Genomic DNA, 20687 nt, shown 5'->3' with positions numbered 1-20687 from the left:
AGAGAGTTTAAGCACAGAATCATTACACAATCAGACCTGGGAGTTTCCTAATGTATGGCTTTATAATATAAGTTTTAGAAGTATCTTTGATTGAGTATATCTTTACCATCCAAAATCAGGTCCTTCAGCATTTGTACACAGAACAGAGATATCATGTACGAATAAAACACTCTGTGTCCTGCCATCGTGCTATAGGAAAATGATCAACGGCCGGGTGGTTTGATACTGCCTGGCGCGAATATGATTATTCACTGGCTCGGAAAAAATTCTTCTATGTGAGCACAAATCTCAGATTATTTGCCTCACCCCCAGACAAGCCCAGAATCTGTCTAACTGATTGGCCCAAGCGTGAAAAGTCTCTAATCTCTTCTACTCTATAAACCTTTTGGCCTCATGGGTTTAAAGGTTATACGCAGCAGATTCCTACTGCAGTGTGAAACTGTATTACATCACCATTATAATATGCTGTGACTTACATTTCCATTAAATTATAGCAGCTCTGCTTACTGTTCACATAAACCAAAGGTCGGTGAGCTCAGACACTTTTAACCCCTGGTCATCACATCGCACTGCAGAGACGCAGCCTGCTGTACACTCCTAAACATTTCTCTTTAAGTGTGGGATACAGAGAGACTCAAAAAATAACTGCTGACTGCAAACATGTTTGCATACATTACTGTAATGAAAGCCGAGTGAAAGCGGTGTGGTGTCCGGTTGCTGCTGCCTCGTTTTCCCTAAAACACTGCGCTTGTTTAGAGATACAGCTCATGGTTGTGTTTGGTAATGAGGTGGAGCTCGAGTGAAGTGAAATTGATAGTGTTTTGTTCATTCAGCAGCTAATGTGTAAGCGCCAAGTCTTCCAGCATTCCAGGTTCTGTAGCAGGAAATCACCAGCGTCATGACTTGTGATGGTGGCCTTCACGTCATCCTTACTGACGGACCCTTTGGGACACCATGTTACAGTGACGAGCTCCTTCTCGGTGTAATGCTGCTCTGTTTAATGACACCCTGACATTATGGGACATTGGTATTGCTAGTGCAGTTACAATGGTGTTTAATAGGAAAAAATTTCATAAATAACTCATAAATCTCATAAGTAACGGCAGGAGACGTCGCTGCAAACAATGGACTCAAAAATCAAGAATGAGGCTCGGCTCGGCTAGTTAACGATCTACAAGATGATGAGAATGATGGTGGTGGTGGAAACCGGCAGAATTATTATTATTATTATTATTATTATTATTATTATTGGTTTATTACATTTATTAAAGATTTATGGAAGGAGTCTCCAGTGTCAGGCAGAAATAAAGCTGTAATTTTGCACTTTCCGATTTCTAGGTAACACGACAAGCTGTGTTTTTTTTTTTGTCTTACTAACATCAAGAGAGAACCGAGCGAGAGCCTGGTGAGGGAACGACTGTTTATAGCTGCTATAACGTAAGAGAGAAAAGGAACTTGTTTCTCGTACATTCCAACATTAAGTGTAACAATAAACGGATAAAATGTATGGCGTACCATTCTTAAATGAATCAAAAATTGTAATTGTTAGCAAATTGCTGTGATACAAGAAAAATAAAGCACATCAAGGACATGCTTTTATAAAAAAAAATAATCAACACTCAAGGTGGTCCTGACACATTTTATAGTGTGATAATAGCTAACTTCCAACCTAGCTCCTTCAGAAACAGCCACTCAGTGTGCTGCTAGCCAGCTAGCAGTATCTAATAACCTATTTTACGGCACTGTTATCTAGCTAGCTAAGTATGATGTCGTTACCCATTGTGGGTGATTTCAGTCAGCGTCTCAGATGTCGCAGCAGACCAGCACAGTCTCTCTGAATCCCACCACGCGATGGCAGTCATGGAAACCCATTTGCATGCCCTCCGGTTTACAGCGCAGCAGGGACGCGACCTACTACAGATGCCAAAAATGACTTCAATCTTCTGAAAATGAAGCGGCTCACCACTGACTGCGTGCCTTCTGTTTTTAGCTCACACTAGATCTCACATTCGCCATCTAACACTCCTAATACACCAGCATGAGAAAGCACCTAAAATAACAGTCTCTGGATGTCTGTCCTGTTTCTGTCCTCCTCTATGTTTCTGTCTAACGTCTACATATCCATCTCGTCCTCGGTGTCGTGCAGGATACACACTCTGCTTCTGTGTTTACGAACACGGTGTATTTTGGGAAGGCATGTGATTAACTGCGCAATTAAACAGAGTCATTATTGCAAACAAGCAAATCCCTGTCCACATCATTATAGAAACCATAACTGACCTTTTTCAGGGTTTTTTCTCTCTTTCGCTTGAGTACCACACAATACACTTCTGTGGGTGTTCTTCTTCCTCTTCTTCCTTTTCATTATTATTAATATTGTCATTATTTATTTGTGTGTGATCCATTATAAAAGACCAATTGACACCAGATGATATGATAAATGAGTAATATACAGACGGGTGACAAAATGGAAAAACAGTAGCCCTGTTATTCTGTTATGATGTGGGGAAGGGGGTCATTTATTTTTGCTGTCATGGTTTAGCTGGAGTTCTTCTGTCTGATCACCTTTATCCTACGATGAGGGGCGTGGTCTCTTCCAGGATGCCTCCGCCCCCATGCACAGAGCACGAGGGCTCACTGAGTGGTTTAATGAGGGTGAAAATGATGTAAATCAGACACTATGGCCTTCACAATTCACTCACAACGGTGACTCTCCCCCATCATCCTCAAAACACCAACTGAGGGAATATCTTTTTAAAAAGCGATATTAATCGCTCCAGTTCAGTTCCAGAGATCCGCGCCAAGGCACAGTGAAGCTGTTTTGAGGCTTACTAACAACCTTTATGTTTTTTTTTTCTTTTAATTTGCTACCTGTCTGTATATAATCATATTTTCTTTGCTTGCTGGTTTTATTTCATGGTAAGGTCACCTGTCAATCAACCTTGGTGGGTGGGATCAGCTGTTATCATTGTTTTATGAAGTAGTTAGTCCTTCTTACCGTATGGTGTCTCACACAGTGAGACAAAAACAGAGGTGGCCAATCACCAATCAGTGAGTCGAGCTGAAGGTGACAGTATAAATACGCTAACTTTCGCTAAGTGCTATTAGCTAACATACTGGTCCTAGCTTGCCTGGTCCATGATTCTAAAGGAGCCTGTATCGATACACTGCTACTCTCCATGTCTGCAGCTACAATAATACCTAGACTGTCTACATTGTCTCAGCTAGCATTGTGCTTTATTGAAATTTTTGTCCTAACGCTAGCTAACATTACTGCATTAGGCTTATGTTGTAAATTTCAACAGAGGCTCTTAGTGTTCAGGCAATCTTGTTCATTTGTAATATAATTGTCATAAGCCAATTATAATAATCAGTTCCATCCACTGGTTTGACTGACAGATGAACAAGCCATGAAATAAAACTGGACAGGGAATTAAAAAGTCGATATTTAAATAAAAAAATATAGATGTACAGTATGTACAGAATATAAAGATAGGCTGTGGAATTATAAAGTTGATTTTTAAAAAAAATCATTATTCATGTACAGAAGAACTAATTTATGTTATCAAAATAATTATGTTATCAAGCATTCATGTATTAATATGTATTTAGCACGCTTTCTCACAGTGCTGTGTGTGTGTGTGTGTTTATTTGGCCGAGCGCTTGTTGTATTTGTTGCTGCGTCACTTAAAAAGCTTAACATGCTCCGACTGACACGCTTTTGCTCTGAAGGGCTGTTAATTTCACTCTGTACCAAAGGCCCATCTGATGCCTCGACTGAAATCAAAGCTCAGGTTTCCGCTCTGTGAATAATAGATCTTATCGCACTTGTGCTTTATCATCAGCAGGGCAGATTTGTCGTGTCTGCACAATCAAAGGCGAGCATTAAAACTTCAGCAGCCTCTGCTTCCACCGCTAGCCAGTGCAAAGAGCCGGGAGAAAAACAGCACAAAGAGTTAAGAAGCGTGTTTGCGTGGCTCACAGCTGCTTTCTGTTGAAGGCCAGTTGATCGTGAGCTGTGTGTGACACTGAGACATGCGTGTCGTTTCCCCTTCACTAACCCCGCGTGCGCTCTGTTGGGAGAGAGGAGCAGCGATAAGGGACGTCTGAACGTGGACGGAATGTCTTGGCTGATATTTCAGCATTTTAAATAGTTGTAACGGAGATGTGAACACACTCGGTCCCTAAGGAGGTCACTTGTCTCACTGTGTCCTACAACGGGCTTTTAAATCTGTTCCAGCCAAGTGCCAAGTTTTTCCTCTTACACCCGAAACCCTGAGGCTGCTTTCACAAAGCCATTTCTTGGCATCCGGTAGAAAAAAATCGCATTGATATGCGTTGCCGGTTTGTTGTAGTCATGTTTTTGGGTGGAGATCAATATATTTTCTTCTTTTTTGTCTGTACTCAGAATGAGAACTGAAAAGGGAACATGCTGTTCAAGGTGATAAAATATGCATAGAAATATCCAGAAATAAAAATCCTTGTTTATCCTGCAGCTATTTGTATTTTTTTTGTTTCAAATTGATGTGGACTTTACTAGAAAACGGTCCTTCAGTGCTACACTAGCCTGCTAATGTTCATTTTGATAACAAGTGAAAGCTCCTTTTTATGGTCACGTTGAAAAACCTTTTTTCATGAAAGCATTATTTAACAATATCCTGTTGTGCTTCATTTTAACGAGACAGTCTTTAGCATTTCATGATAGCTACATAGTGCTGTTATCAAGCTTGTCTCTTCTGGTAATCTGCCTCCTTATCTGAAATCATGTATATTTATCACTGTGAGCTGACCTTCTAGATTTTAAGAGCTGGATCGTAAAAAGCTGTGGATGGTGGATCAGTTTCTCCCTTAAGCTCTGAACACCGTAAGCTCTACCTGAGACAATCCTAATTGTCCCATCATAATATGTTCTGACAAAAGTTCAACTTTAGTGAACTTTTTAAACAGGCAATGGTCATTTGACTCATCACTGTGCATCATTGAAGTCAATGATAAATGGTTTCTTTCTTTCTTTTTTTTTTAACCAAAAACAAGCCTTTGTTAATGTTGCCATATGATGCATTAATGACCTAGCAGGAAGTTTCCGACCTCCAGCTAAGAAAAATCAATTTGAATAGCCGTCTTAGTCATAATACCCACTCGCAAAGTTGGAGGTTCTCAAGAGCTCCAGCTTCTTAGAGTTGGAATTGAACATGACAGCTCACGTAATACAAAATGGAGACATGAAATAGTAATGTTTTGAGCCTTTAAGGTGTTTATTTGCATGTGCTTTTCTTTAAAATCGCTAGATACAGTAAGATAGTTGTACATTAGTAAGTAATATTCTACATCCACCTTTCAAAATAAATGAAGCAATACCAAATCAGCTGGACATTTTAAAATTTAACTGAGAGCTTTTTGTAAGCATCAGCATCCATGTTTTCCGACGTTAAACATCTGAGGTCACCTGAAAACTCTTCGGAAAATATAGAGATCCCAGCTGTCAGGAACTCATTCGACTTCCGTTTACCCTCAAAAACCACATTTTTAGCAGCTCTTTGATTTCATTGTGCTTCATCACAGTCTGTTAGAGGAAAAAGTGATCTAGAGATGGTCTTCCTGTCTTAAGTGATGAGTGGAGACTCAAAGCGAGAGAAAGAGAGAGCTGGTTGATGGACTGGACATGTCTCTGACAGAGTATTTTACAGTTTTATGGTTATTATGGAAAATCGTTTAAGCTGCAGACAGGACTGGGTGCTGTACCTCTCACTTCCACGCCCAGAAAGAGACCAGCATCTTTTGGCTACATGAGCTTTTTCCATTCCGCCTAATGCTGTCATTTATCACACGGATATATTTTAGCCGAAAACCGATTTCCCCCAATCCAATCTGCAGCCTATCGTTCATCAGGGGAAAGAATTAAACTAAATGCATGGGCTTTATTTGCGCAACAGCAGGTGCCAAATTTACAGAGTGCTGGGTATTTGTCATACACACACTCCTTCATTTTCTCTCTCTCATTCTCTCTCTCTCTCTCTTTCTCTGAGAGACTCTACAGCAGAGGACACAGTAGAGGAGAAATGAAGTGATGTGACGAGGTGTATGAATGCAGAATGCATTGTGTTTTTCTGCTTTTTTAGCCTGTCACACTGTCATGGCTGCATCTCGCCATTAAGTTGAACAGCGGTTAATCTGAACTCCATGTGCTGGATCAGATATTCATGGCCCAGCAGGATGCGCAGTCCTTCCTGGAGCTGATCTCAGGTCAGGCAGAGCAGCTCACATCTCCAGCTGTGGAGAAAGATGGGAGCAGCTGGGAGCAGCAAGCGACCCCACTGCCAAAACCCAAATGAAGGAAGACAGAAATAGAGAGATGTGCACCTCTGTGCCCTCACAGACAGTTCTAGAGATAGTAGAATAGACTTTACTTGCTAGTTAGCTTTCACTAATCAGTCATGCTGCTTCTTTAGCACTTCAGCATTTAATTTTCCATTTACTTCTTTTATAAAATTTATAAAACACTACAAATGTAGGAAAATAATCAACAACAGGGTGGTGTGATGAAGCAGAGTTACTGTTACCATCCCAGAATGGATTGTTCTGTTCTCCCTTGTGTTACAGCGGCTATAAACAGTCGTTCTCTCACCCGCCTTGTTTTTTTCCTCTTAAAGTTAATAAGACAAAAAAAAAACTCAGCTTGTCATGTTACTGAGAAACCACAAAGCATAAACTCCTCTGTCTACAAGATTTTCCCATGTCAGAAACCTCTGATTGTTTCAAAGCGCTGACACTGAAGACTTTCGAATAGGAAAGCATAGATTTAATGAAAGCTGTGTGAGAGGGACGAGCGATAATTAGCCCTGTGATTGGTGAAAGTCAGGGTTACGTTAGCAATACCTAAGCATAGCTCTTGGAATGCATGGAGCCATTAGAATTCACCAGCTATTCAGACTTCTTCCTGCAGATTGTGTTCATAAAACCCCAAATTAACCTCATTAGAGGGAACTCACAGACTTCACGTCCTCGGGGTTTTAAGGAAATTTTGGTCAGTCTTTTTTCCAGTCACAACAAAATAATTTCCCTCCCATTATTTTTTCTGTCTGAGCCTGTGTTTGTTTGTGTGTGTTTTGAGTGTGCGGGTGTTTGTGTGTCATTTTGATTAAAAGTTAAATCCATAAGGCTCTTTTCAATATCCTCTAATTATCAGCATCATGCATCTTAATTGCTTAAGATGCACATCTGTGATCTGTACATTGACGAAGATAAGCTTCCGAACATCTCAGTGCGGTGTCTAGCCAGATTCCAGCACACAAGCCGTGTTGATTTTTCTTTCTACCCGAAGAGGTGAAAGAGCTCCGTGCCCTTGAGGCAAACTCTCATCTCTACACAGAAGCCATAAACAAACAGGGCCCTCCCTCAGTCCCTCACGCAGCTCTGCCCGTGCCCTTTGACCTGCGCTTATAGAGAGAGAGGAGAATGTCAGCTCACACAAACACATGGAGGAGGCCGGAGGCAGAGGCGGCCAGCTCCTGAACGAGGAACCCTGCCGCTTGCCTTTTGTGTCGTCAGAAGCGCACTCTGTGGAACCAGCCGTGCGTGTCATAGGCCCAGATGTAGAAGCTGCTCCGCCGTCAGCCCCACGCTTTATTGTGCGAAAAACAAAAGCCGAAAGCTCTCCAGAAATCTTCTGTCAAAGATACAGACGTTGTAAGACCCTTTTCACCAAAGAGCCTTGTTTGCCTAAGGAGACGGAGTGTCAGTAGAGCTCAAATCTGAGCCAAAAAAGGGGAAGATGGACCATTATGACGAGCTCTGAGAGGCCGTGTTTCATTCAGCACTGGTACTAAACTCAAGACGTTCAAAGGAAGTCGCTTTTTTAAAGCTGAAGAAGTTCCAAAATCCACCACACCCAAGAATGAGAGCGTAGTGTGTCTGAAACAGAACGTGGCTAACGTGAGGCCTGGCTCTCTGTTCTATCTCAGGAGTCAGAGTCTTAGAAAGTAAAGATCTTAGCCACAACAGTTCCTGTGCACTTTGAAGGCAGCATGGTGGTGAAACAGGAAGCTCCAGTTACTGTGTGTGTAGTACCACGTGTTCTCCTGGTGTCCATGCGGGTTTCTTCTGGCTATTCCAGGTTCCTCCTACCTCCCAAAAAACATGCCAGCAGCTGCCTCTAGGTGTGAATAAGTTTGTGTGTGTGTGCATGTGTGTGTGCATGTGTGTGTGTGTGTGTGTGTGTTTGTGTTTTTAGCGCCAGTTTATGGACTGGTTTATCATCCAGAGTGTTGCAGCCAGTATTCTCAGGACAGGCTCTATGCCAAGAATCTAGCACACTCAGAAAAAAAAGCATTCTTCAAGGATCCACGGGATAATTAAGGGTTCTTCTGCCAGGGAAATGATCAGGTGTAGGGTTCTAATGCTTCCCCCAGAGGAACCATTAAAAGAACCCTTAAAAGTCTGACCCTGATCAGAATGTCAGCCTGTGTTGTGTTATGAGTCAGCGTCTAAGAAGGCAGCACTACAAGTGTTTCTGTAAACGGTTTGAGACACTTTTAAAGCGGCATAAATCACAACTATGCAAAAAAAAAAACAAAAAAAAAACAGTGTGAATGTTCTGTGACAACAGTTATTGCAGCTTAGGAATAAAATGTAAAGTCAAATCCATTACAAATATTTTAATGTGTATATAACAGTGCAAATATTCGAATTGGACATGAGTGTTTGTTACGTCTCAGATACACATAACACCAAAATCAGGACAACAGCACACACTTCTTACTTTCTTTATAACCGTACTGTATCTCGGTATGATATTCTGGTATGAAAACCTGGTTTTTTTTCTACAGTTGGAATTCAGATGATTTGTTTTAACAACACTAAGTAGAAGTCTTTTTTTTTTTTTTCATTTACACGCCCTTTCGCTGATGTGTGACTTTTTTTTTTTTGACACCTGATGCTCTAGTGCACAGATAAAGGCTTTAAAGGAAAGGAAAATGTTGTTATTGTTTACAGATTTAGATCAGTACTTACTTTGAGAAATCTAACTTGCAATGCCTCGTACAAAGTCAGTGCAAGGTCATCACTTTTAATATCTTCTTTTTCTGAAGTAAATGGCTGCAATGCTCCATGAGATTCTGCTCAGTACTGCACCGTCCCCCTGCTGGACAAGTCCAGTAGTGCAGCGCTAGCAGTCAGAATGGGGATGTAATTAGCACATTTGAGATAAGTTTGAAACAAGTGAATGATGACCAAAAAAAAAATGGGTAACTGCATTACATTTTCTCTGAAACTGTGATCGCAGATTTTAGCGCCCAAGAAAGAGAGACAAAGAAATGGTTTAGTTTAAAAAAAAAAAAAAAAAAAAAAAGCCCTGTGCTGGAGATTGATCTCATGGAAGCTCTCTTTTCAAGGCCATAAGCCCAGGACATTAATACACTTCAGAGGAAGAGGATGTAGAGACAGAGCATAGGCGTATGGATGGCATCATTTCCCTCACTGCACTCGGCATGGCTTTAGTGAGAGGACCAGGGCGCCTACCCACAGGCTCTGAGCTCCACTGAGAGAAAAGATTGGCTCTTTCATTGCTTGTGGAGCAGCAGAAGCACTCTGTTTCTCAGTGTGAGTGTTTGTACAGAAGCCAGTGCCTTACAGGAGTCACTCTGGCTCATATGTAAGTGCACCACTATTCCAACTGGGATGTATTTTTTTTTTTGGCTGATTGTTATTATTATTTTTGTGTGTGTGTGTGTGCGAGTTTAGCATAGCTTAGTGCTATACCACTTGCATGTTTTATTTGCTTATAGTTACAATTAAAGTCTGCCAAACAAGTTCGTTCCTGTTCTCACTTACGTTATAGCAGCTGTAAATTCCCTCATTCTCGTTCTTGAAGTTAATACTCTAAAAAAACGCACCTTGTCATGTTACTGAGAAACCACAAAGTTACAAAAGTAGTTTGTGCAGTTACATTTAACATCAGAAATTTAAAATTTATAAGGAATCAACTCTCAGCAGATGCTGCTAAAGAGTTTTTGCATTTGATGTTTCTCATTTTTCATACTGCATCACATCATGGTCACAAGCAGCAAAACCCACACTTACCTCTTTACACAGTCTATACAAACACGCACTAAATATATTTGACAAAGAAACTAGATATCATCACTGTCACATAATTAAAAAGTACAATTATTTTTTTACTTTTGATTATTTTGTTAATTTTATCACTTGTTGTCTAACGTGTAAAAGTGCTAACAGCCTTGCACCACCTCCCTTGAAAGAATGTGTGTCACTGCGTTCAGAACATAAGACAAACAAGAGCCTTTTCAGGTGGTGACTGTGAAGCGCAACACAGAGCCACAGAATCTTTCTCTATAAGAGCCGCCAATACTTGGAACACGCTACCAGCTAACATTAGACAAGGCTCCACCTTTGTACAATTTAAGTCACAACTGAAAATATGGCTAAAGACAAGACAATATGTGATCACTGAACACTTTGCAATCTAGCAGCCCATTATATTACTGAGCACTTCCCATCTAGTAGCCTTTCCTACGCTCATGTACCTTAGATATGTAATGATATTTATTACAGTACAACTTTCTTGCAATCATATTTTTATTATTCGCAATGTACTCCTAACATTAGGTATGATGTATGGTTCATGTTTTATGTTCCATGTTTATGTCTGTTATTTATTGACTAATGCTTTATTGACATTCTGTGTAATTTATTTTTACAGTAATACATTTTATTTTATTCATTTTATTTATTTTTTCTCTTTTATACACTTCCTGCTCAGGGACTACAGATGGAATTTAGCTCTGTATCTAATTCTAGGGCAATCATGGACTGTTACAAAACGCTGACACTGGAGACTCCTTCCATAAACGTCTCCTTACAGAAAACTTTACCGTGTCTATGATTACACACACTTTTCTTTGTACTATAGAAAAGATAATCTGCACTACTGTCAGAGCTGCTGTTATAGAAAATGAATCAACACCTCCTGACCAAATGGTATATATTTCATAAGCAGAAAGCACACGGTTGTTAGACAGCTGGTTGTTGCTATTAAATTATTAAAGTATCTTATATTTATGTTAATGTTATGATTGTTTAAAAGATAAGAATCTAATTCTGTTAGCATTAGATAAACAGGCTCCAACCCTCCCACAATCACCCTAAGAGAACTCAGTTGCCTTTTGTTTCTTGCTGTTGTTCCTGATGGCTCAACATGAAGCAAGCTTATTAAGCATTCAGTTTGGTCGCTCATCCACGCTAATCAGGACCAGGGCTGCGTCCTTCTGTCACTTCACATCATGCGCTCGCATAGTCGCGCTGTCTCTTCACCTTTGTGAGGGGCAGAGAGGGCCAACGCCAGCGCAGCTGTTCTCCTCCTCGCCGCACCTCACACTTCTGAAAGTATGGCATATACATAGGGAGGGAGGGGTTGCCAAGGCAACAGCGCTCCTTCCTAATGGGTAGAGGGGTGTGCTGGAATTCGAGTGGATAGTTGTCTTCCTCCTTTTTTTTTCCACGTCTGCCATCTGCTTTCGATCAGAGGCCATTTCCTGGACAGAGTGAAATCATGCCTCGTCCTGGGATCAGCCAAGGAGAGGAGCTGTCAAGTCTGTTCAGGTCTGCTCTTATGGGCTTCGTCCAATCTCCATTCAATCACCTCCACTCCTGCACCTTTTTTCTTTTCTGATGGAGAATTCTGAAAAAAAAAAACAAATGCTTCAGTGAAATACGTGAGAGTTTAGACTTTTGGCTATTGTACATTTTGGAAAGTGGGTTCCATTTAGTTTCGGTTACATTTTGTACATTTTGGTCATGAAATGTGGTCCATTTGGTTATTTTTGCAAGCGATTTGACTCAGTGATGCACCTGAAGTTTCAGATGATAAAACCAAACCAATCTTGCAGTTAAATATTGGTAGCGACACACAGATGAAGTAAGTGGAGTTGAGCTATTTTTTGCATTCTGTAGATGCGGATATAGAAGCTGCCGTCTCCATGATGTGTTTGAATCGTCCTGAGATGCCCGAGTTCTGTGAGTAGGGGCTGAAAGGATCCGCCCTGCGAGACACGCACCAATCAAATAACTCTACAACCCAATAAAAAAAACCTTCACACTAACTGTTATTCTCTCTTCCACTCTCTACTTTTATGATTTCTTTTATGGTTTCATGGTCCATTTTCCCAACTTAACAATTTGTGTGAGAGAAATTTCTCTCTCGCCGCCTTTATGAAGTTAATTCAGATATTTTTAGAATGGGGAAAAATTAAAAATCATCCTTCCACCTCCTCGCTGTTGAAAATGTGTGCTTGTGATGTGCAAAGCAGACGACGGAAGCCATTTAATAGCACACGCTAATGGTGTTTGGGTCACAGTGATCAAATACGGTGGTGTAGCTTTAGAATGAATCAATATTTTTCTCTCCCGCTGATTTTTCTCGTATGTCTGTTTATGACTCGCATTCATCTTTGTGCCATCTGTGATTACGGCTGAATCACATGTACTCACATGCTGTGGTGTTTGTGTGGGGTGATACTCACTGTGGGCGGCCATGCATATGTGTGTGTGTGTGTGTGTGTGTGTGTGTCAGTGTTGTAGACACTCACATGGCCTCACATTAACAGCCGTTTTCTCCATTTCTCCTCCACAGTCCCTCAGGGAGTGATCCGGAACGGAGCTTGTATGATGAGCCCGGGCCTCTTCCCAGGAATTCGACCTCTTCCCATCAATCCTATTGGCAGCAGAGCGGCCGCCGTCAGGTTAGTCCCGCCTCTTTCACTCGTCCACCAGTCTTTTTTTGGCTCTGTCCTTCCTCTGTGCTAATGTCCTCCTGTGATCTTCCCTGAACTGGTTATGTACAAACAGCCAGGTCGATAAACATCACACGTCATCTTTTCTTCATTTTCTCTCATTTTCTTCACATCAGCTGATACATTTTACTGAAGTCAGGCAGCAAACAAGAAACAGGAAATCCTTCCATAGAAAGAGTTTAATCCTAATTTAAAATGTTGTGATTTATCCCCCATGCTTGATGTGAGTACTTGGCTTCTCAGACTCAGGGGAGTGCTTTTGACAAATCCACTGCACCTTATAAGAGTTCCAACAACTTCCCTAAAATTACATCTGGAGATTAATAAAAGGTTTAATAAAAATATTATAACTGGTCCCTGAAGTGGCACATTTTGAGCAGAAACTGTGAGCTCATCAGTTACATTTTGAGTGGTAACTGTTTGATTGGCTAATGTTTGGCTGGAATTGTGGTCTGATTGGCCGACATTACATTTTGGGTAGAAACTGTTGCCTGATTGGCTACAGTGGCATTGAGGGGAGGCTCCATTTGGTTACTCTAATATTTTGTTGCTGAAACTCTGGTCTGATTTCTTCCCGTAACATTGTAGGCGGGCCTTTTAGTCTGTTAGCTTTTGTGCAGGAAATATTGTTTGATTGGTTACTCTGAAAGTTTAGCTGGGAACTGCAGCCAACTGTTAGATTAAAAAACCGCTGGTGTGAAAACACTGACAAACCCAAGCTGTTATATATCTCTACTACTGGTAGATGCCATCATCCCACATTTAAACACCACACAGTAAGATGCATGGGGAAAAAAACTCTAACGAAATAAAGTTTCGTCAAGGCTACAAACCCCCTTGGCCTGGGAATTCAAGTATTTGAGCTGTCAAAGTGACCAAAATACACAATCATAAATAATGAATCACATACAGGAAGTATTTCCTGAGTGGAGTGAGTGGATGGTCTTTCATCAGGTAAAACATTCATGAGCCTAGATTCCTGAGTGCGGCCTTCCTCCATTACACACACACACACACACACACACACACACACACACACACACGGATGTCCTCTCCTCATCACGCTGATGTGTTGATGGTTTTGTCCATCCATATAGGCAAAGATCAGCAGGTTCCTTATGAAAGCATCGCAGTCGTGAAGTGCAGCGTTTTAGAACATGCTATTCTGAGTGACAGAGAAACCATCAGAGCTGCCAGCTGAAACAGGTCCATGGAGAGACAGGTGTGGACAGGTTTTGTGTGTGTGTGTGAGTGTGTGTGTGTGTGTGGATGTTCACGCCCCGGGGCCTCCAGGTGTGTTCATAGGACACCTTTTACCCAGCAACCCCATCGCTTTCTGTGCTCCACTGTAACACATCACTGCGAAAAACAACATCACTCCGTTTAATAGACCGTGTGACCTTGACGCATATGTGCTGACACACACACACACACACAACATTCAAATATATATTACCCACACATTTCCAATGTGGTGTGTCTGAGATGTTAACATGCCAACTGACAGATTGTGTTACGCGCCTCTGAAATGAGTGACGCTGCATTTAGGCTTAAATTATCGAGTGTGTTTTCGTATCCCTTCGCACCACGGCTATAATTCATGAGCCATAAACACAGAAATGAGACAGGATGTGGAAAAGCTCTCTGCTTTATTTTCTTTAAGCTTGCAGGGAATGTTAATGTTAATGTTTATGGGGAAGCGGGACAGAAAGCGAAGCCTACAGACCTGCCGTCTCTCGCTAAACCCTGACCAGCAGCAGTGAGCTGGTTGAAAAGGCATTTCATTAGAGTAATTCTGTGCTTTGTTGATGAGGGACATAAATGGAAATAAATGCGCTCCTTTGCCATTTCTCTGCATTACTTCTCCACTAAAATCAGGCCATTTTGTAATCCAGCACCATTAATTAGGTTTATAATAGCGCCGTCGGTCAGCTGGAGAGGTGCTTCAAAGCTGAAGTACATTTCAAGGCCGTGAGACGTGTTTAATTTCATTAGCTCATGACTCACAGAGGACTGGCCTGCTAAAAAAACCCACAGCTTAGCCCAGAGTAGCATGTCACCAACATGACCATCGCAATGCATGCTGGATGCAAATAAAACCAGCTTTAACAGCACGTTTCACTAAACAACCAGCGCCAGACCAGCACTAAGCAAGTCTCACAGTCTTACATTCACACTAACAAGCGGCAAAGCGAAAGGCTTTCGACACTTTTCTATGTGCGTTCATCACACACAGCCGCAATTTCAGCGACAGCAGCAAACGTCAAAGTGACAAGTGACATCTTCTTCATTCTGTGCAAATTTCTTTTGACGCAGTACAACGACAAATCCAAGCAGTTCACTCGATTGATTCCTCAGACCAATCGGCCCGACGTTTCCTCAGTTCCCCAGCAGCTTTAGTTCCTACCTGCAATTAGTTCTCATTTAATGTTTGACACAAAAATGGACAAAAACTTATAATTTATAACGACTTCATTACGACATTCTGATGAAAAATAAAGCTTGGAAGGAAGTAACAGCGATTGCTGGTGCCTCTGGTGAGTGTACGTAGCTAGTACAGTTAGCTTGCCTTGCTCAACATTAATTACATTGTAAAGAAAAGTGGAATGTATAAAATGTATAAATATTTTAGCTGCTACTATTTCACAATGGCACAAAAAAAGCTGGAGAGGCCACGCCCACAAGCGACAATAATAACGGTTGCTACACACCCGAAAGAGACACACAGTGGACATGTTTTTTGCTAGCGTGAATACCAGCTAGTATCAGCTAACAGACTAGCATAGCATGCTGTGTAGATTAGATTTATTAATCTCAGTAATGCAGGTGAAATAAAGATTGGTGTAACTCTGTCGATGAGGAGGCTGCTTGTCTTCGCTGTAGCTTTGGAGGCAGAAATGAAGAGAAGGAGGAGCTGCTGGTGTGACCTGAACCGAAAAAGAGTTGAGCAGCACTGTTTTGCAGGGGGTGGGGCTAATTTCTGGGCCAGAAACATTTCAAACCGAAGCTTGAAATGAAGAATCTAGTCAGATCCAGTTCATTCAGTTTGCAAATCAACGTTTTCTAAGGTGTTGTTGAAATTATGTAGGACTAGAAACACTAAAAAAGAAATTACAAACTGCAGCTCTATTCAGGCAGAAGAATACATTTTCAAATCTTTTCAAGTTCTTCTCTATTTGTTTATATTAGGATAATATAGTAGCTTCATTTTTCTTGAAAGCAAACCAAATGAGCATATGTGTTTAATTTAAGTTCAACAGCATTTGCTGCAACACAGAAACAACAACAACAACCAAACCAAGCTTCTTACACTAGATCCTCACTGAGCCTTTAACCTCACAGCATCAGCAGGCACGTAACTGGAAGTCCAGGTGCTGGAGAATAAAAAGCTAAAGGAATGAATGGCCTAGTTAGAGTGTGACCTAAATCCAGCTGGAAATTTCATACACCGCATAAAGATGGTGTTTTACAAAAAGAACCAGAGCAGTCTGGCAGAGCTTGACCACGTCTATACAGAGACAGATATTGGCAAATAGAGCAATGGATTTGTGTAAGAATTGATAAAGATTAAAGAGGCAAACGGTAAATAAAGAATAAATATGTACACAAAAGCAATGATTTACATAGTTTAATGATTAGTTCAATTCAGTTTTATTTGCACAGCGCTTTTAGCAATAGACTTCGTCACAAAGCAGCTTTAGAGAAAAACGGATGTCGATTTAGATCCTTAATGAGCAAGTCAGAGGAGACAGTGGTGAGGAAAATCTCACTGAGACGACATGAGGAAGAAACCTTTAGAGGAAGCAGACTGGAAAGGAAACTCGTCCTCGTCTGGTGACACCAGAGAGTGGGATTATAAATCATTACACTGTACTGGTGTAGAAGAGTAAAGAACAAATATTACAGTGCTGTTAAAAGGATGTTCAGTATGAGCAGTGTTCAGATTCGGTGTCATTAATTAAGTGGGGAAAGTTACACGTATTCAGAGTCGGGTTATGAACATGCCTACGTTTTCTGGGCTTGTCAGTCAGATTATGCAAATTACCCGTGTGTAGTTCAGCTTCTGAGGTTGCCAGATTTTCTTCGATAGAAGCGTCTGAACCAAGGTTTTTTAATAGCATCGAGGCCACCTTTAACCCAAGCACTTGCCTTTAAATCCATAAAAATAAATCCAAGAAAATATGGACCACAGAAAGACAGAACATTTTATTTTTATTTCTTTGCTGTCAACTGATGATGATGTAACATAAAAGGAATACGTTTTTAAAAAGAAAAATTAAAAAAGGCTAATACAATGATACATGAATGAGGAGATGACAATCATTGGCTTCTGCACTCTTTATACAGCAGTGCATAAAATAGCACTTGATCCAGCACATCCCTAATATTTTGCATTTTATTTTTTATATCATGCAACAACAGATACTCATGTGCACAACTTAATGAAGCCATGAGATACTAAATCAAAGTCACGAAGCTGTAAGGTGTGTGTGGGATGTAGGTGATTTTAACACACTTTTAATTCACTTTTTTGAGTTGTTGAGTTGGATTGAAAGCTTTATCGTGCTTGTAATTCTGCTTTGAGTTGTTGAATTAATAAATAAAATAAAAAAAAGTGTGGCCATAGTTTGAAGGATAAGCTGACCAAGCACTAATCTCATACGCTAACAGCTCTGTTTCTGCAGTTCATAGTTTTTTGTTACTGTAGTTACAGCTTGAAACATAAACTGGTCCTCGGTTGAGCTGATATTGCTCAAGAAAAAAAGTCTAAAGCCAGAATCACACATAACTGAGACATAACTCTCACAAAAACGTCTGAATAGAGCTTCAGTCTGTAGTTATGTCTGTGATCTGAATACAGTTGTCATCAATTTCAGTATTAAATCCGCACTTCACCCAGCTCTGAATGCGGCTCATTGGGAATAAGAGTCATGGGATACAGTCTTTATGATTACAGCAGCAGCTCTTATCCCAGTGCTTTTAATGACACTAGTACACTATAAAGTACTGAATTTTTTTTTAACAAGCACAATGACTGTGTTATTGTGTTTCCTAACCAAATCTTTTGGCTGTGTATTTAGGTCAGTCCTGGCTGGCTGCAGGATTCGCAGCGAAAGCGAGCCGTCCTGCGACTCTCCACTGGTCAGCAGCGACCCCAAGGAGGACCACAATTACAGCTTCGGCAAATCTTCCAACTCGACATCCGGAGAGAAAACGCAGCTCGACTGCGGTGCGTCCGAGTTCCACAGTCACGACGCCACCAGCGACACGGACGACGACGACAGGGCCAAGATCAAGAAGGAGCCCAAAGAGTGGGCGGTGGACGCTCTGGCCCTGGCGCAGCACAACAAGTGGCACCATTTGACAAAGGTCAAACAGAGAGTGGCCAGTGACATGCTGCCTTTAAAAAAGAGGCGCACGGAGAAGCCTCCGGAAAGCGATGACGAGGAGATGAAGGAGGCAGCGGGTTCTCTGCTCCACCTGGCTGGCGTCAGAGCCTGTTTGAACAATATCACCAACCGGACGGCCAAGGGCCAGAAAGAGCAAAAAGAGTCCATGAAAAATAACTAAACTGTGTTATGAGGAAGAGAAAAAAAAAAAAAGAAACATCACTTTTAATAGAATTTACTATTTTTTTCCAGGACATCAGGTGAATTCTACTGATTTGTGGCAATATCAACAATTAACTTTGTTTTCCTACCTTTATAGGTGAAGTTATTGAGGGTTCTTTATTTTTTATTGTTTTTATTTCTTTTTTTTAAAGGAGATTAAAGCCATAGCAAAAAAAAAAAATTCAGCTGATTTACTAATGGGTTTTATTTGGCTGATATTAACATTAAATAAGAAGAAAATTCCACACGCACTTAGATGAGAGAAAACAGTGCTGTCGATAAGCGAAGCGTCCCGTGGGCAGCTACATGCGACCGGGCAGCACGACTGTGTGTAGGGGTTATGTGATATATAGTTCTAGTGCACTAGGAGTAGTGTACACTTCTCTTAGTCGTGTGGTGTGAGTGCACTTGCTGCCCTGAGCGCTAATCCGATCCGACGGCATGGCCGCATGGTCTTGGATTATTGTAGCTGCTGAAAATCAGACGTTCCCGAGTCCAATGTTAATCTGTGAAATAAATCCGAAGCCATAAGCCTTTGTGCTTTTTGGAGGCAAATATACATTAGATGTATGATATAGACAAAGAAATTGTTCTCACTGCCCACGTTCCTCCCTTAAGCAATCAAAAAGAGTGTTATTACTCAAATGAAGTAAAGTGACATAGTGATATTCCCCTTACAGAACAGTAAAATAATCCCTGACAGAAACGATGCTACTAAACCTGCCAATTGTAATTTAGTGATAAAAAAAATAATGAAATGACTGTGGAAATGTTTTGTGGGATTTTTTTTAGTTGGTTTAATTTTTACTCCTATTTTTGTTTTATTTTGTATAAATTCTTTCTTATGTTTTAATTTTCTAATCCTCATGATGTAAGAAGCAATTTCATCCAGTCAGGATAACACTGTATAAAATGTTACACTAGACCTTTTTTTGTTTTTTTTGTTTTTTTTTTCCCTTTCTTAATTTAAGCAATGTAGCCAGCAGGATTTTTTTTTTTCTCCAAAAATCGTGTTGCATGGGTTTCTTGTAAAGAAGACGAAGATCTTTTTTTTTATTCAAAAAGTTGTAAGGTAAATAATGTATTTAGCATGAAGCATGAATTATTTTCATATAAATATAGATCCTAGAGAACAAAAAGGCACCGCCTCTAATCTAATTTCTATGCCCACAGGCCTACAGTCACTTTTTTTTTTGTTTTTTTTTTGTTTTGTTTTTTGTTTTTGGTTTTTTTTTGTCTTGATTTGTCCTCATCGTACAAAAGCAGGCATTTTACAGAATAACCTTCTTCAGGGACAAATGCTGACTGTTGGGCAACACTCTGTGCAATATGGGGACTTCACCTTCTTTCCAAGTGTAGGGCTGTCAGCCCCCCTCTCCGCTCTCTCCATCAGATCAGCTCCGGTGTGTGAGCGTGTGTGTGTGTGTGTGTGTGTGTGAGCGTTCAGCATTGTTGCTTAGCGCTCAGCTCTGTAAGGGCAAGTTGGTAGTGAGTGTCTGTTCCTTTTCTTCCATTTTTTTTTTTTTTTTGGGGGGGAGGGGGTCTTCCATTTACACAGCACAGGTAATACACACGCTCACACACTCTTCCCTCTACGTAGCACTGTTCAGTATTAAATACACACACACACACACACACACACACACACAAAATAATCCCAGAGCATGTTACACGCTACTGCGTATTGTACTCAATTCCATCTGATTGCACTTTTATCAATTAAAGATGACGCACTTAGCTTTTAATACAAGTCTGTTTAAAGTTCAGTGCCAAAGCCGGTAAGTTTATACACAGCAACGTGGCCAACACACACACACACACACACACGCGCGCGCGTGCAAGCACACACACTCTTTGATAATACTACGTGAGAAACTTGTAGCATTTCTGTCATGTATAATATAATATTACATCGTAATCATATCCGTCGCTATTACATTACACATTATTGGCTGTAAATTGCTCATCGAGGTGTTTTTATATCATCCATATCATACACACTTTATCCTCATCATAGTGAATCCAGATGTTTATGATGTCAACCTTGATCATTTGTGACGTGTCCTGTTAGCATGCCTGTTCTGTTCATGCACGTATACGGACTTCATCTGTGCATCATCCTCATCATCATCTTCATCATCTTCATCGCTCCTGAGAACTGAATTCTCCATCCTTACACTGCAGAAAAAAAAAGAAAATGGAGGAAAACCAGCATTTGTGAGTCTTTATCCATTCTTATTTAGAAAAAAAAGGGAACACTCACTACGTA

General features: G+C 40.8%; 1 protein-coding gene across 3 annotated transcripts in view; it reads left to right on the top strand.

Annotated features, from left to right (window-relative positions):
* The window catches only part of foxn3 (forkhead box N3), an 85935-nt gene extending 65890 nt beyond the window's left edge, over window positions 1-20045 (top strand). For 2 of the 3 annotated variants that reach the window (XM_026926309.3, XM_026926310.3), the window contains exons 5-7: window positions 11968-12030; window positions 12647-12755; window positions 17888-20045. In XM_026926309.3, the coding sequence (XP_026782110.3) occupies window positions 11968-12030; window positions 12647-12755; window positions 17888-18377 (662 nt within the window). In that variant the 3' untranslated portion in view covers window positions 18378-20045. The remainder of the gene's footprint in view (window positions 1-11967; window positions 12031-12646; window positions 12756-17887) is intronic. The other variant, XM_026926311.3, reaches the window with a different exon arrangement.
* Window positions 20046-20687: the final 642 nt, after the last annotated feature.

Source organism: Pangasianodon hypophthalmus, chromosome 10 (assembly GCF_027358585.1).
Source record: "Pangasianodon hypophthalmus isolate fPanHyp1 chromosome 10, fPanHyp1.pri, whole genome shotgun sequence".
Lineage (NCBI taxonomy): Eukaryota > Metazoa > Chordata > Actinopteri > Siluriformes > Pangasiidae > Pangasianodon > Pangasianodon hypophthalmus.
This window is presented reverse-complemented; position numbering and strand designations above follow the sequence as displayed.